Source organism: Lipotes vexillifer, unplaced genomic scaffold (assembly GCF_000442215.2).
Source record: "Lipotes vexillifer unplaced genomic scaffold, Lipotes_vexillifer_v1.1 scaffold98, whole genome shotgun sequence".
In the NCBI taxonomy this organism is placed as follows: domain Eukaryota; kingdom Metazoa; phylum Chordata; class Mammalia; order Artiodactyla; family Lipotidae; genus Lipotes; species Lipotes vexillifer.
Window position 1 is genome coordinate 3,478,706 of NW_006799611.1, and position 18,270 is coordinate 3,496,975.

The 18,270-nt window shown below is 38.8% G+C and overlaps 1 protein-coding gene across 1 annotated transcript in view; it reads right to left on the reverse strand.

Annotated features, from left to right (window-relative positions):
• The window catches only part of FNBP1 (formin binding protein 1), a 71,171-nt gene that overhangs the window by 18,550 nt on the left and 34,351 nt on the right, over window positions 1-18,270 (reverse strand). Inside the window, exons 5-8 of the mRNA XM_007471822.1 lie at window positions 9,092-9,220; window positions 7,647-7,793; window positions 5,506-5,703; window positions 4,373-4,555 (exon numbers count right to left, since the gene is read on the reverse strand). Coding sequence (XP_007471884.1) covers window positions 4,373-4,555; window positions 5,506-5,703; window positions 7,647-7,793; window positions 9,092-9,220 — 657 coding nt within the window. The remainder of the gene's footprint in view (window positions 1-4,372; window positions 4,556-5,505; window positions 5,704-7,646; window positions 7,794-9,091; window positions 9,221-18,270) is intronic.

Sequence of the window (18,270 nt, forward strand, 5' to 3'; positions counted from 1 at the left end):
TTAAGGGAAAGAAGGAGCAAGACAAAACTTTGGGGGAAACAGGTACAGTCATATGCATGGCCACTCTCACGTAGGCAACCTACATGAATGCCTTGAGCCCCTCCTGTAAACTTTAGCACAGATCTGTTCATCACAATTTGAGTTCTTTACAGACAACACTTATGGTGCACAGCAGAAAACTTTGCAAATATCTTCCCTGCAAAGCATATGACCATGTACAAATGTTTCTCAGACATGACTGTATAAATGTCGCTGATTTGAACGCGGCACTCTATCTGCTTTCTACTTGCTGCTTCTGTTGCTTCAAGTAATATATTCTTTCTTAAGCGTTCCAAAAACAGAATTCCAACATCAAAACTAAGAGCATAGGAATATAACCACTTCGTAATAAAAACAAGTCATTAGGATTGAGAACAAATCCCAATAGAGATAGGCAATATCGAATTCTCAGACAAATTCAGTTTTCTGAAGTGAACAGTGATGGATAATCTACAAGAAGTGCCATCACAGTATATGGTATCCTTTTTAACAATTATAAACTGGTGTTTGGTCTTAAGCTGTAAGCCAGCCAGTTAGATCATTTCAAATTGGAAACTGAATCATCTGCCAAGAGAATACTTTTAAAGGTTGCATTAAGTGCATTGCAAGACACCTGAAGAACTAAAAAGCTGTCAGTTTCAGGCAACAATTACGGAGCCTGGGGAGCCACGAGTGTCAATAACACATGAGGGCACACAGAGCTGGCGGATCCATGTGTTATTGGGCCGTCACAGGTACTAACCTCAAGTACAAAGAAAGGGGACAGTGAACACGAATATATAAGTATCTGGTTTAAGGTCCACGGCAAGTCATTTCACTGCTCTATGACCTTGCTCAGGCTTCATTGATTTTTTTGGTTGACCCTTACGGATCCACGGATCCATCTGTTTCAGACGTGGGTGTGGGTAAGCGTGCTACACGCTGCCGTCTGCGAGAGTGTCATTCTCCCGTGACCAGCTGCCTTTTAGGGGTGAAATTCTGCCGTAAAATCATACCCAGTGACAACAGCTCAGACGGCAATCCCAATCAATGAAAAGGGGAAAAACACGAGATCAGCTCACTGACATTTTTAGGAAGTTTGATAGTTTGGTTCCTTTTTCCATGTAACTTTTCCGGAAGAAGAAGCCTGTGTGGTTGGATCGATACAGTGAGGCTTTTCCCAGTGTCCGGGTCAGAGAGCATCTGGGTCCCCAGTCTTGGTGCTGTCACAGGGGTTAGTGCCTGTGCCGTGACCGTATGACCTAGCCGTCACAGGTTAACTTACAACATAATCCCTAGCTTCAAAAGCATACGTGGGTTTCCCTATCGTCCTCTTCATGAGTTCTTTGTGAAAACAAAGAGACTGAGTCTGCCAATAATCAGCAAGAGAACAAGGTAAAATAAATAAAATGAAAGTAACCAGAAGATTGTTACATCTGCCAAACAATTGGTAGGGATTTTCAAAATCTTTTGATGAACTATAATGGTATTTTTCCGTACAATTAACTCTAAAACGTGGGGAAAATACGTCCATATTGTAGATTTAGAAGCCCCTTGCTCACACCAGAAAAAGAAATGTTAAGACAATAAAGTTACTTTGTAGACTGCAAATTGAGAACACACAATCTAGCTTCATTTTTCCTTGACTTCAGTAAAGGTGAAATAATGGTTAATAATGGTGGCATGCCAATCTTTAAAGATGTTCAATGAGACATTTGCTTACAAATGTGAATGATTTACAACAAAAAATATTTTATCCTACTTAGCTCTTCAGAAACAAAATTATTTATGCGAAGAAACGTTTGCATAGGATTTATACATTCTGATAATAGAAACAAATGATTAAAATCTGGATCTGAAAGCTGCAGAATATGATAAAACAAAAGACATTAAAATAACAGATTTGTTATTCTCCTAGAATCCTTTTCCTATCTTTGGTGCAACAGTCTTAAAGTTAAAAAGTAGAATGAATGAAGGAGCAAGGACTGCATCATTTTAGCCATGGATCCTGTTAAACCATATGTACCTTCAGTTTTGAAATTGCTTTAAAATCAAATTTATTTCCCTAAACTTCAGATTTTTTTAAACTTCCTCATTTACTTCTATGATGTATTTCCTTTCCTTTTTTTTTTTTTTCTGCACCTGCTACCTCCTGAAGAAAAGTACATCAAATCTGATCCTAAAAACAGATCAACTAAAAATGAGGGAAGCAAAAATATGTTTCTATTTATTTACTGATGCTTCTAGTGTGTGTGTGTGTGTGTGTGTGTGTGTGTGTGTGTGTGTGTGTGTGTGTGTATTCTTGAAAACACACTCACCGTTTAGGAATTTTTTTTAAAAAAAATAGAAGTTTGCTGAGCACAGATTTGAGGTGTAAGAAATAAAATTTATTTTTGCTATTTTTTTTTAAATGGGATAGGGTTCCTTTAATTAATCAGAATAACCTGTTTCTCATTTCACTGTTTTTGTTTTCAAGTGTTAATTCTTTCCTAGCCATCTTTTCTTACACTTATTGATTACTGACATTCTTGGTCTCTTCCTAAACATTTAGAGAATGCCATGAAACATGATTCAGAAACCATTTGCGGCCAACAGATTGTGATGTTGAGAGAACAGTGGAATAGATACATACACAAATGGTAAACAATCATGAATATTCAACATCCTTCATTATGAGATTCCAAAAGACAATGCAGAGATATTTGTATAAATATAATAAATGAGTGCTGTGTGAAGGTTTTGGAAGCAGCAGAGATGGGGTAACTGATTTACAGTTAATGTAAAATTTTATAGTCTATAGTCTAGTATAGTGACACATAGTCATATGTTGAAAATTCTTCGGTGAACAAGGAGCAGACATGGATGGAGAATTCTAAAAGCCAGCATAATGGAGATCTAATTATAGAACTCAACACCATTCATCATCCACTTTTGAAGCTATATTCTGCCTTCCAACAAGACCTCTCTTGAAATCTTTAGGAAATTAAATTCGAATTCTTAACCTGGCTATGCTGGGTAACCTTAAAACAAGATAATTCCACCAACTACATTCTTTGCATAAAACTTTGAGATTCCATTACTAAAGGAACTCTGCATATAAAGAAATGAGGTTTTTGTCCCTTATTTTAAAAGGTAACAGTGTAGCTATCTACTATATTTACAACTTTTTTACACAGAGGAAGGGAAAAGTAAAAATTATATTTGTACAAGAACACATCCCACTACAACTATATTTCAACTCCCACAGGACAGGACAAAAGAAAACCTTACTGGATATGTTAATGCACTTAATGTTTGTTTACTCATTATTCATTATAAAGAATATCTGGGGATGGCTTAGACTAGACTGACCATTTAGGTTTATTCAGGAGGCTAGGAATGACCTTGTTCCAATCTTTTTCTAAAAAACCAAACTGGTATCTACTTTGGATTGCTGATCAATTCCATAAAACCCTGTGACTTAAGCACATGCGATCTTAATTAGGATGGCAAACCTGAGTCTAAATAACATCCACTTATGAGTCAATCATGGTATAATAGATTCTCCCTGAGTATGGACTCATAGAATCTCAGATCATAAGCAGGCTCCCTGGCTTTAAATCCTGGCTCTACATCTTCCTAACTTCATCTTTGTATGCACCAGTTTTCTTATCAGTAAAATAAAGAACTCTTAGTACCTAGGTTCATAGGGTGGTTGAAAAAAGTAAATGAGCGCATAGAACAGAGTCTGGCAAATGACAAGCACTCAGTAAATGTGAGCCGCTATCATTTCCCCCTTTAAGATAAATACTGCATTAGGCCTTTTTGCAGTCAGTCTGTTATCAGATATTTAATCAACACCTTGTACATCACCAAAATAGCGAAAGAAACTGCTGTAACCCATACTATTTCACCTCAAACCCTGAGGCATAGCTCAGAGAAAAGTACCCTCACTACACATTGTTTCAGTAATTATTAAGCAAATATTTTCTGACTATACAGTGATTTCCAAAGCCTCAAATGTTGCTAGCTTTAGAAACGAAATCTAAATTTCCTTTTTTGGTAAAATCAAGGTAAAATATTAATGACTTAGATGTTTCAAAAGGGAAACGGAGAAAGGTCCATCCAAAATGTGCTACAGACAAAAAGAACTCTGGGGTGGCTGGCTCCCCACCCCTCCCCCACCCGTCCTGCTTCCTTCCTTCTTTCCTCTCTCTGTGTCGCTTCTTCTTTCCGGCTATAATGAATCATAGGTTCTTATCGTTTTATGTTATGGGAAAACACAATGGAGTCATTCACAAACAAAATAAGTTATGCAGAACAAAACATGCAACCAAAGCGCACAAGAGAGACAGGATTCCAGAGCAGAACTTACCCCACGCTTTAGACTCCTGAAGCAGTGGATTTTGGGTTTGGAGGTCATGAACTCGTTGAAGCGATGGGAGAGGGGTTCCTTTTGCTGCTTGGGAGACTGGGGGCCGTTGGGAACAGCAGAGGGTGAGGCAGAGGCAGGGGGAGGTGGGGGAGGCTGATGGGGGGATGTTAAAAGGGACATAAGCTACGTGTAAGAGACGGAGCAGTGACAGAGTAAAAAATCAGAAACAAGAAGATAAGACACAAAACAAAAATAAGCATCAAATAATATTTGAAACCCAAAGCAAGTCAAACACAAACAATTAAATATTTGGGCCATGGTCCAAAAGAAAATATGTAAGGATATGTTAAATGAGAATATGATGGAAGTGGGAGTTTTAGTAAGTAAAGCAACAGGAGAATAGCAAGAAATATCTGACAAGAAGCTCATGCAGACTCTCACATGCAAACTACCGTTCTAACTAGTTACTCTAAACCAGTGTAAGCCAGAAGGGTAAATATTTCTAAACCACCTAAACTAACACAGCTTGATGGGAGAAAATGAAAGTCCTTAAATGCTAAGGTTGTGAAAACAGCAAAGACAGTCTTGAAGTATTAAATTATTCTAAGGTTAAAGCAGTCACGTCGCCTTGATCATACTTTATGCCTATGTTAATGCTGTCATGCACTTACGTATCACACTATAAAAAGAAAATGAAAAATGTTCATGGATACATATGTTAACATGAGTTGGAAACCAAGTTATTAACCCATGGAAACAACTTCAATTAAATATGCTGATACATGGTTATAGAAATGTTGTACAATTTTCCTTCTCCCAGCCCAGGTAACCAGCAATCTAGGAGACTTGGGAGTGAAAGGCATGATGCAAAACAGCCAGAGGTCAGTAATCTGTTAGTGTGGGTGACATGGTGCAGGTGATAATGCGTCTGAAATAAGACAAATGGCCATGTCCAAGGTACCATCACCAAAGAGAGATACTGTCTTAAAATAAAATAGCACACTAGCTTTTTTTTTTTTTTTTTTTGCATTCTGAAACAAGCTTAAAATCTTCGTTCCTTTAAGACTAAAAGATAAAGTGAACATCTCCACACTTTATAACACTCATTTCACACTGGGTCCAGCCATCAGTACCTTATTTTTTTTGATGAATGGCCATAACTTTCCTTTGGATTTGCCACCAAATTTGAGCTCTGATTTGCCTTCTCCTCTGGAATTCGAAAGGCTGTTATCTGACACAGTGCGCTTCATTGGCTGAGTGTAATCCTCAAATTCAAGGTCTCCAGGCGGCTCAAAACCGGACTTATAAGCTTCTATGGCCAGCTGTGAATCCTGAAATTACACCCATCACACACAAATACGTTCAAATGCATGCACAGTGAACTATGTGCATCATTATACACAATGAACTATGATGACCTCATACAGATGATATTCTAAATAAGTTATATTGATTAATAATAGATTTTCTAGTAATATTTTCATCATTAGAAAGAATAATTTGTAAAGCTACATGTCTAGCTGAGATTTGAAGATACTTTTAATAATTAACCATTTTTCTACATTTACAGAAACAAATATTAATTAAGAATGACTTTGCTGAAAGCAGAAAAATTGGGCCATTTATTATGCAATTCCCTTGAAAAATACAGTAGTACAAAAACTGGTTCTCATCAGAAGGTCTTAAAGCAATTTGGCATACACAAAGTCAAAGCAAAGAGTAGATAATCTCTCTGATTTCTTTGGTTAATTGTGATTCAAAGATATGAATTTATTGAATAATTTTTCTTTATGTATATATTTGTTCACAGTCTCTCCTCTACTAGAATGTAAGCTCCCTTCTGTTTTTCTTCCACTGTGTCCCTAGTACCTAGATGGTGTCCGGTGATAATGGTGCAATAAATGTTTGCTGAATAAATCAGTGAACTGCTGCCTACTCTGTAGTGTGCACCCTGCTAGGAACTTTGAGATCAGAATCTTCTTGGGGTCAGGCGGTGAAGACCAATGTGTAAGGAAATGACAACTATCGTGTCAAAGATAGATAGATAGATGTATAGTTAAACTGTTACAAAAGCACATGTGATTTGTAATAACTTTCTAACTCAATGATCATCTGATTTAAAAAATCTACTAGATGGGACTTCCCTGGTGGCGCAGTGGCTAAGGATCCACCTGCCAAGGCAGGGGACATGGGTTCGAGCCTTGGTCCGGGAAGATCCCACATGCCGTGAAACAACTAAGCCCGTGCACCACAACTACTGAGCCCGCGCTCTAGAGCCTGCGAGCCACAACTACTGAGCCCACGTGCCTAGAGCCCGTGTTCCGCAACAAGAGAAGCCACCGCAATGAGAAGCCCGCTCACTGCAATGAAGAGTAGCCCCCGCTTGCCGCAACTAGAGAAAGCCCACGTGCAGCAACGAAGACCCAATGCAGCCAAAAATAAATATAAAGTAAATAAATAAATCTTAAAAAAGAAAAACTACTAGAGAAGACAATTTGGAAAAATCTCAACTTCCTACAGTGAGCCCACATTTTAATTTGCCGTAGCTATTTCAGTTTACACCGATTTTGTAGGTGTGCCATAGGCATCAATTGTCTTGCAATAGCCAATCACCCTTCCTTCTTAGTAACAAGAACCCTGATTTTAAGTCAGGCACATGGCCACCCAGCAAAAAGGCTTCACTCCCCAGTCTTTTGTACAGCAGGAGGTGGCCCTTAAGTTTTGACCTCTGAGATCTCTTGAGATGTAGGCAGAAGTACAGGGAGCAATTTTAGGAAGCCTCTTTCGAGAGATGGCATGGGCCCTTCTCTATATAACATTTTCTGGAATTTGGATGTGATGGTTGGAGCTACAGAAGCCATATTGAATTTGAAAGTCATATCATCGAAAGCTGTGAACTAGGAGAAGCCTGGGTCGCTGAGAAGTTGCGGACCATCTGCCTATACCATGGTTGGACCCTCTTGCCTCTAGACATCTTTACATGGAAGGAAAAAGAAACCACCTTAAGACACTATTGCCATTGTTATATGAACCTAAACCTATACTAGCAGGTTCAGCTCTACAATCCTAAGTGTGCCAGTGACTATACTAATCCAAAACACAGAAGGCTGAATTAAAAAACTCTTAAAATGGTGCTGCTACTGTTGAAAAGTATTTGTGACCACTGAAAGCAACTACTTTCAGGTGATTAAATATGGTCACTGTGGAAAGGGGCAGGGAAATAATGGGACCGCAAACTCTTAGTTATAAATTAAGTCCAAACTACAGTACTTACATTTTGCGGATCAATTGACTCGGCTGCCTTTACTATTCCATCCAAGCACTTCCCGATGATTGGAATCACCTGCCGATCCAGCTCTGCATACGTCTTCACTGATTCTCCAATTCTCACTATCCTCCGTTCCTCCATCTCTTGTATTTTCTGAAACATTAGAATTTGCATAAAATTAATTTGGTCCACTGCTTTCTGGGTTTTTAAAAAATTAATTAATTAAATTTTGGCTATGTTGGGTCTTTGTTGCTGCGTGCGGGCTTTCTCTAGTTGTGGCGAGTGGGGGCTACTCTTCGTTGTGATGCGCGGGCTTCTCATTGCGGTGGCTTCTCTGGTTGCGGAGCACGGGCTCTAGGCACACGGGCTTCAGTAGTTGTGGCTCGTGGGCTTTAGAGTGCAGGCTCAGTAGTTGTAGCACTCGGGCTTAGTTGCTCTGCGACATGTGGGATCTTCCCAGACCAGGGCTCGAACCCGTGTCCCCTGCATTGGCAGGCAGATTCTTAACCACTACGCCACCAAGGAAGCCCCAATTTGGTCCACTGTTACTTAAGGAAGTTGTTTTTTGGCAGCACTGTTACCTCTAAAAAATTCTCTAGGCGGGAAACAGGCCTATAAAAAGGTTAGAGTTACAGCAACCGTAAATTTCTTGTGCCTCTACCTGAGCCAGCTGGACACCTATTTTATGAATTGCTGGGCTGCCTAAATGTACACTTTACACGACTCCATTCCAATTTCAGTAAGAACCCGAAACTCAAGTAGTTTTACTATTAACACCATTTGGTATTAGATTTTAAACATCTCCTCCATCTTTGAGACACTGCTTTATCCTTTACCGAAAGTATGGTATTTGGTTAACTGCCTTGACCCAACACAGGCTTACATTAACTAGTATACCTGCCTTCTACAAGCTGGAGGTTCTTGTTTGCTGTGTAGACACTATGACACAAATATTTATTATTTTTTCTACAGTTGGACTTTAAGTTGTAAAAAATTCCCAGAGTGGGAACGTATGTATCTTTTCTCATACTATTTTTGACAACCTAAAGTAGCCAAAAGAAAAACAATCCAAAGGAAAGAACTGTCATCTATTCAAATCCTACAACTGTCTCAATGCTGCTTAGATTCCTAAAGGTTAAGTTGGAATTTTTGTAACCAGAATGGTCCTTTTAGCAAAAAGAGTGTTAATCTGAGAATCACAGTTCTAAGACCGACCAAGAATGGCTGCAGGGGCAAACCAAGGAAGTTTGCAAAGGCTATTGATTAATCTTGAGATTCATGTTATATTTCATCTTAATGTCAGTCAGTGCTTGATCTGAATGTTTTAAAAAATGATTTGAATTAGAGGAAACTTAGAATTATATACATACTTAGAATATAAGCCCAGAAATCATGATTCCAAGGCAACATTTTTCTAAGCAAAGCAAATGTGAGAGATCTGAACTCCTTACCTGAAAGATATTGGGAATGTGAGTATGGTAATATTCATGCTGCTCGTGGTTGAATTTCTGAAGAATTGATGAGTAATCTGCTTTGCTGTCCTCTGCCATTTGGTGACGCATTTGAGCTTGTTGTCGTGCCTTAGGGCAAAAAATGAGAATACCCCCATGTTTACACATAATAAGTAAAAGCCTAGGATTGCAAACTGGAGGAACTGGGGGATCAAATTTACCTCCCATTTGTTGTATTTAGCAGGTGCTGTTTTAAAAAGCAATTGTTTAAACAATCCAATCCAAAAATGGGCAGAAGACCTGAAAAGACATTACTCCAAAGAAGACACATAGATGGCCAACAGGCGCATGAAAAGATGCTCGACATCACTAATTATTACAGAAATGCAAGTCAAAACAACAGTGAAATATCACCTCACACCTGTCAAAATGGCTATCAGGAAAAAGTCTACAAATAACAAATGTTGGTTAGGATGTAGAGAAAAGTGAACCCTTGTACACTATTGGTGGAAATTGGTGCAGCCCCTATGGAAAACAATATAGAGGTTCCTCAAAAAACTAAAAATAAAACTACCATATGATCCAGCAATTCCACTCTTGTGTATATATCCAGAAAAAAAATGAAAACATTAATTCGAAAAGATACATGCACCCCAATGTTCATAGCAGCACTATTTACAATAGCCAAGACATGAAAGCAACCCAGGTGTCTATCAACAGATGACTGGATTAGGAAGATGTGACACACACACACACACACACACACACACACACACATATACACACACAATGGAATATTACTAAGATATAAAAAAGAATAAAATACTGACATTTGTGGCAACATGGATGACCCTAGAGAATATTATGCTTAGTGAAATAACTCAGACAGAGAAAGACAAATACTGTATGAGATCACTTACACGTGGAATCTAAAAAAAATAGTACAAATGAATATCAGACTCACAGCTGGAAAACAAACTTGTGGTTACCAAAGGGGAAAGGGACAAATTAGGGGTATGGGATTAATGATACAAGCTACTATATTTATAATAGATAAGCAACAAGGATATACTGTATAGTACAGGGAATTATGGCCATTATCTTGTAATAACCTGTAGTGGAGTATAGTCTGCAAAAATACTGAATCACTATGTTGTACACCTGAAACTAACACAATATTATAAATCAACTGCAGTTCAATTTTTTTTGAAAAAAAAAGGAGAAAGAAATTATTTAGAATTTGAATTTACTTTAGGCAAGGATGTGCACCCTAATTTTTCACAAACACCAACATTCTCTATTGTCTTAACTTGGCATTACTTTCTAGTTTGACAACATGTGCCAACATTCTTTATTGTCTGCACTTGGCCCAATTCGCACATTTATGTTACCTAGATTTAGGTTCCCTTATGGGAACCGCTGATCATATTTTTTATATCCTGAGGAGGGGACGGGCGAGCTATAAATTTTTTAATCCAATTCTCAACGGAATTCATGAATTAAAAAGGCATATCGGGGGCTTCCCTGGTGGTGCAGTGGTTGAGAATCCGCCTGCCAATACAGGGGACACGAGTGTGATCCCTGGTCCAGGAAGATCCCACATATCGCGGAGCAACTAAGCCCATGAGCCACAACTACTGAAGCCTGCGCGCCTAGAGCCCGTGCTCTGCAACAAGAGAAGCTGCCACAATGAGAAGTCCGCGCACCACAACGAAGAGTAGCCCCCGATCGCCACAACTAGAGGAAGCCTGTGCACAGCAGTGAAGACCCAAAGCAGCTAAAAATAAATAAATAAATATTTTTAAAACAGGTACATGAACCACTGATCTAAAGGGACCTTTCTAAAACTCCCCACTATGTTTATTTTCAGAATATACTTTAAAGAAGCAGTAAGTATGTTGCTCTCTTTGTGCTTTTTTTTTATGTGCTTTTATTTTTTTATGTGTTTTTTTTCCTTTGTGCTTTTTATGTGTGTGTGTGTGTGTGTGTGTGTGCACGCACGTGCTATTTTGTGTTTTACTGCATTGCTTTTCTCCTAAATAATAATAGAATTCATACATTTGTTTCTCTCTTCTCATTCATTTTTTGGCTAATTACACACAGGCAAGAAAGGGGCTCTTAGTGACAAGCTGCAGAATCGATTTGAAAGTTCAAACAAGAATGTCTGTCAAGTCGAAAGTCCTCCACAAATAGCAGAGATTGTTATGCTGGTAACAGCTCCTCAGATTCCTCCAGCACCTTGGAGGCGCCTTGATAATACCATCTCATGAATCTCTAAGACAATCTGAGGTCCGTGCAGGGCAACAACTACCCCCTGCCAGATGAAGAGATGGCTTGGCCTGTATACTGGGCAAACTTACCACACTGAACCAAGAACACAACAGGAAAAGGGCCTTGTTCCAACATACCCAAGGCAACTTTTGTTTGTTGTTTTGTCTTGTTTTACTGAACCTAACTGCTTAAAAAAAGAAAAAGAAAAAAACAAAGAACCGTTCAAATGCCAACACGAAAGGCTGGAGTCATTTGTCCCACTGTCTGTCTGATCACTGGTACCAGATCGGTTTCTTCGCAGCTCCATGTCCTTCGTTGGTTTCCTGCCTCTGTGACTTGAAGGCTTAACCTGATTTCACTTCCTTGATATGCTTCGCTCATCTGTGTATCCGTGAAAGCCCGAGGTGATCATTCAGAGCTGCTTCCTTTATTTTCTTCTCTGTTCATACGTAAACACTTCCAAAATGCAGGGAACAATATTAATATTTCCAAACTGATTTCCTTATTACCTGAGGCTTCCTAGTTTCTTAAGACCTTTAGGTACCTCAAAACCAATTTACCAACTTCTCACCTCCCCTCAGTTAGTTCAGCTGCTGCCTTCTTCCTCTTTGTCAGCAGACTGTTAACTCCCTTCCTGACCATACGCTCTGGCTTCCGCTTTACTGTGTTCACTAGCAAATACGTAAGCTAGTCCCCAGCATGTTGAGTCCCCAGCTACCCCGCAAAATCCATGCCTTTCCAACACACAGTAACCCTCCTCCACTTAAATAGTAGCCTCCCCACCTGCGTGCACTCCATCTGTTTCCCCTGATGCAACCAACTCAAAAATCCTTTTAACTCTTTCAATTACCTAGAATTTTATCATTTCTCACTCTATTATGACGATGGGGGAAAAAAAAAAACATACAAGGAAATTCCCAGGTAGACCTCCCATTTCTAAAAAATTCTCTCTTTCATTTACAAAACTTCCTCAGAAAAAAAAGTCTCAGAAAAATCCCAGGGGAGGGAGGTTCCGTCATCTCTTTTGTAAGGAGAGTAGCAAGATGGACAGTCTCCTTATTTATTTTGCAGAAATGATTCTAATTTGGTGAAAACTTAAAATAGCTTAGTTCTGAAACAGAGATCAGAATGTCATCATTAAATATGCACTTATGTGTGTATACACACACACACACACACACAGCCCACATAAGCAGATTAATGTTTCCTGACAATCAGGCCATCATAACGACCATGGAATATTTTACTCATGAGAACGGGAGGTGAGCCTGCCAGAGGTACCCCATCACCATCTGATTGGAAGTGGTCGTCACCCTCTAACCTCTGAACTCCCCAGAATCTCTAATCATGTTTTTGCTTTGGCTATATAACTTCTTTTATTAACATTAATTCATAATAGTTTTATATTAATTAAACTATCAATATTAATTCATAATAATTAAACTATTAATAATTAATTCATAATTAATATTAATTCATAATAGTTTCACAGTGCCCTGCACAATGCATTCCTGAAATGTAACTAGGTGACCAGTAAACTATGGAAGAAACTGAGATAAGGAAGAACATGGATAAAATCCAGCCCGGAAAGTGAGCTGAGTAGAAGAAAACAAACAGACTCCAGAGGGAATGGGTCTACCTTTTGTAAAGGAAGCATGATCTCTCTGGGAGTTTTCTTGAAAGCAAAAGTTTGGACCTGAGGTTGCAAAAGCCTCTGTACCTCTGCAGATTCTCTCTGACTCACTGAAAGGATAAAGCAACATTTAAAAGCAGCAAAATATTGTCGCACATCAGATTCTGCAAGGCCACCAGCAGGAAGACAGGACTATCTTACTCTCAATCCCAGCATCCAGCTGCTTTGAATTAATACCCACTGTTGAATCCAGGCCCAGGAATGTGCCATTGTTCTGACCAAGATTTACTATGGAAATCTATTTTTGTTTCCTAAGCTGCTATGTTTATTTTGCAATGGATCTTCAAGAGTCTCTCTCCAAAACTAGTGCTGAGTCAGTTACTCATTACTACAAATATGTTTTTAAAAATATCTTTAAAAGTATTTTCAAAAACTTATTTGAAGTAACCGCTAAGTAACTAGATATTTTCGAGAGTGTATCTCCTAACGACTAAGGCTACGTGAAGATTAGAAGCATCACTTCTCCTTGCTTTTTAAGTCCATCTGAAAATAGCAACTATTATCTTAAAGAGGTATAGTATTTCTATTCTCCGCCAGACCATTAGCTATTTCTTTTCATTCATGTTCTCATTCTAAGAATAAAAGATACCGCATCTTATAGCAATATTACTGTAGGGCAGAGAGAAGGTCAGAGGATTTTCTTTTTTAATGACTCAGAGTTACAGAATTTAGAGATAACATTCTAAAAAAGTCCAGAATGACCACAACTGCCTGACGCTGTAATTCACAGACATCTTTAAATAAGAACTACACCAGTTTCACTGTCAATCAGAAAGACTGAATTTAAATTTTAGAATTTCTTTGACAAATCCTTGGGAATCTCCCCAAATAAATCCAAATAGGCCTAAGTCTGTATTGCTTAAGCGTTACTTCACTGCTTAGTAATTCTTAACACCTCTAACTCAACATCCTATGGAAATAAAGCTGTGCTGCCTAAAAGGTCAGAGTTACAGTTTCTAAATAAAGAAAACAAGATTTTAGAAACTGAGCTGCAGCCCAATGCTTCTAAATCCTCACAGGTTTAAAGATAAAAATCCATTTAGTTAGTTATATTTAGATGATTAGCAGGGCCAAAATGTGTAGCTATTTCCTGTTCAATTCGCTATTACTTTTTCCTTAATATTTCAAATATTAAGAAGAAAACACCGCTGGCTGAGTCTCAATTGTCATAAACAGAGAAAATGAGCTATACTAAGGAATGTGTTTACTTTCACACAGGGAATGGGGTTATACTTACTAGGTTACACCCTCACATCTTTTATCAGGGCTGCTTATAGCTTTTGACTTTTTAACAAAATGAGCAAATATGGACTGGTTCTATTTATATATTTATTGTTAAATACATAATGAGATGTATTAATTTTTTTTTTTTTTTTTGCGGTACGCGGGCCTCTCACTGTCGTGGCCTCTCCCGTTGCGGAGCACAGGCTCCGGACACGCAGGCTCAAGGGCCATGGCTCACGAACCCACGTCCCCTGCATCGGCAGGCGGACTCTCAAACACTGTGCCACCTGGGAAGCCCGAGATGTATTAATTTTTGAACATGACCTCAGACTTCTCAGGACTGTATACACTGCTGTTCCTTAAATGATAAACTATTTATTGCAGCAGCATTCCTAGCTTTTGGAAAGTCAAATTTTTCCTTGATTAGAAGTATGTAAATATAACAACTTAGAAAGGCCCCACTTGATTACCAAAAATTTGGGGAACACAATGAAAAATGTTTCATCACTGGTAGTTCCAACAGCAGTAAATGTTCTCTGGAGCAGCTGGACTTTCAATATTTTATTTCATCATTATCATAAGAAGAGATCTATTGTATTTTAGGCCAGAGGGGAAAGGAGGGCTAAATTGAGATTTTATTCTGAATTTACTATTCTGAACCACAGCTAGGCTGTCCATATTTATTATCCAATAGCCCGTGACATGCAACAGCTCCACTTAGGGGGCAGATGGTCTGACCACCAGCCCTGAAATCCAGCCAAAAGGGCACGGAGCCTGGGCTGGAGACACAGCAAGAATCCAGCAGGGCACCTGGCTCTCGATTCACCCCTCTGCAACTACCTGAGCTGCTGACTTAATATTGTGCATAAAATCAAACTTACGAATTTAATAACCTGGGTTATCTGGCCTCTCTCCATCTTAGTTCTTTTTTCACCCAACTACAAAAATATGCTTGCTGTAAATAATTCAAATTTACAGAATTGTTAGGTTTAGAAAGTAAAAGTCCCTGCACATTCCACCCTCTGGTAAACATTTGTAATAGTGACAACCTAGTGTCCTTCCCTGGTGGAGTGGGATCTGAGATAACACTGAGAGGAGGTAGAGCAGCCTTGGGAAATTCACCAGAAAGTTCCAAGAACACAGCTGCAAGGACATCATTAAATGACACCACCACATTACAATGATCCCCAATCAACACTGGCAAAGATGGTGAGTCTCAGAGTCACCAGTAGCTCCAACGATTGGAGCACCTTTCCTTTTGGACGTGGCCGGGTTAAAGAGAAGAAATGCACACATTTTCACAGCATACAAGAGAGGTAGGGGCCACTGGATATTGTGACCTATTCTCTAGGTGTGTCACCACCCCCAACCCCCCATGCAGCACCACACAGCATGTGGGATCTTAGTTCCCTGACCAGGGATCAAACCCACACCCCCTGCAGTAGAAGCATGAAATCTTAACCACTGGACCACCAGGGAAGTCCCTCTAGGTTTGTTGTTTGTTTTTTTAATAAAGGATGTACTTTTTTTTTTTTTAAGTAATTTATTTATTTATTTATTTATGGCTGCGTTGGGTCATCATTGCTGCCCGCGGGCTTTCTCCAGTTGCAGTGAGCGGGGGCTACTCTTCGTTGCTGTGCACAGGCTTCTCATTGTGGTGGCTTCTCTTGTTGCGGGCTTTCTCCAGTTGCAGTGAGCAGGGGCTACTCTTCGTTGCTGTGCACAGGTTTCTCATTGTGGTGGCTTCTCTTGTTGCGGATCACGGGCTCTAGGTGCGCAGGCTCAGTAGTTGTGGTGCACGGGTTAAGTTGCTCTGCAGCATGTGGGATCTTCCCGGACCAGGGATCGAACCCGTGTCCCTGCATTGGCAGGCGGATTCTTAACCACTGCACCACCAAGTCCTCCTTTACGTATTTTTGAGACGAGAAAAACAGCAATCTATTGAGAATCCCTGAACTTCTAACTGGTAAACTGAATTTCTCTATGATTTCTCAATGATTAGGAGTAAAACTGATTTCACCCTAGTCTTTGACCCAGCAATTCTACTTCTGGGAATTTATCCTAATGAAATAATTTTCAGTGTTCACAAAAGATATCCACACAGTATTGTTTATAATAGCTAATAATTTGAGACAATGTCCAGTAATGTGATTGGTTAATTATATGTCATACCCTTGATGGACTATTGGGTAGCCTGGAAGAAAAATAATGTGAAAGAGTATTTAATAAGGGAAAGTGAAAGCTATATATAATTTAATTTTTTCAAGTTTCTAAAACAGTATTTACAGTATAATCTCATTATTATAAAAATAAAACATTAATAATGATCACTTCTGAAAAGAGTGACGAAGTTAGTTTATTTTGCCAAAAAGCTTAGTGAAAGAGGCAAATTCTAATGCAGAATTCCAGAAACAGTGAAAGATTGAAGAGGTATGGCTTGCCTTTGACGTACACACACACACACACACACACACACACACACACACACACTGCTCTGAAAGATATAGTAGGAGGGATATTAACAAAGGAAGAGATGGAAAAGCTCTCTGTCTGGAGTAATGTTGTTGTATGATAAACGGCATTGTTTCAATTTCCCAGCAAACTGTTGCATCTAGAATACATTTTCAAGTTCAAAGACTAAAATGCATCTAAAAATTCCTATTCAGACAGAGGAGCACCGTGAGTTTTTGTTGGAGACTTCCAGGCCGGGACTTGCCAAAACAATGAGTCTGTCTTTGATAAATTATAAGGGCAGCTAAAATACAGAACACAGAAAAACTTCAAAATAAGTTAACCAAAGAAATATGCTTGAAATATTCCAGCAATTTCCTGATTTCTTTTTTTTTAAAAACAGGCTTACAACTTCTAGCCCCAGCATTGTAGGTTACTTTAGTGCTGAAATAGAAGGAGAGAATATGGAAAGATAGCAAATGAGACCAGCATCTCAATCCCTCAGGGGCCATTCACTTGCTAAACAGTTTTAAGAAAAGGCCTTCTGTTTCCCTATACCCCAGTTGCCTTATTTAAAAAGTAGAATTAGAAGGTGAGTGACAATTTCTGCTGAAACAGAAGCCACTGCTGATATGGTTGCTCTTGATGCTGGCATACCTCCAAGTTAAGCTGGTGAAAACAAACTTGGTATGAGCTCAGAGATCTCGGTAAAATATAAATCATGGTCTCCAAGACTTGCCCCCTCCTCCTCCCTGGCTTCTAACACATTATTCTTGGCGAGGGTCTTGAGTTTTCAGTTATAGTAGGTTGAGATTGATGATCTCTTTCTCTTCCCTTTCTCCCCTTAATAAGTAACGTCACCCCAAAATATGACATGCACAAGGTTAATACCACAAGGTTCCATATATGCACAGTTGAAGAGAACAGCCTGGATTCTGGAAAGTTGATGCCTATATGATCACCATTCTCTACAGCTGTGGCATTACTGTGAAGAGCAAAAATACTGAAAGCACTCTGGAATGCAGTTCTACAAAACATATATATTCCTTAGAAGAGTAAAAATATTAATCATGTTATATACCCCAGAGAAAGGAATGAAATACCATGAAATCTGAGGTATATATATGTACACACACACACACACACACACACACACACACACACACACGAATATTACTCAGCCATTAAAAATAATGAAATAATGCCGTTTGCAGCAACATGGATGGACCTAGATATTATCACATTAAATGAAGTAAGTCAGAGAAAGACAAATACCGTATGATATCACTTATATGTGGAATGTAAAAAAAAATGAGACATGTGAACTTATCTACAAAACAGAAACAGACTCAAAACAAACTTACGGTTACAAAAGGGGAAAGGGGAGGGGGATAAATTAGGTATTTGGGGTTAAGAGATACACACTACTATATATAAAATAAACAACAAGTACCTACTAGATAGCACAGGGAACTATATTCAATATCTTGTAATAACCTATAATGGAAAAGAATCTGAAAAAGTATATATATATATATAT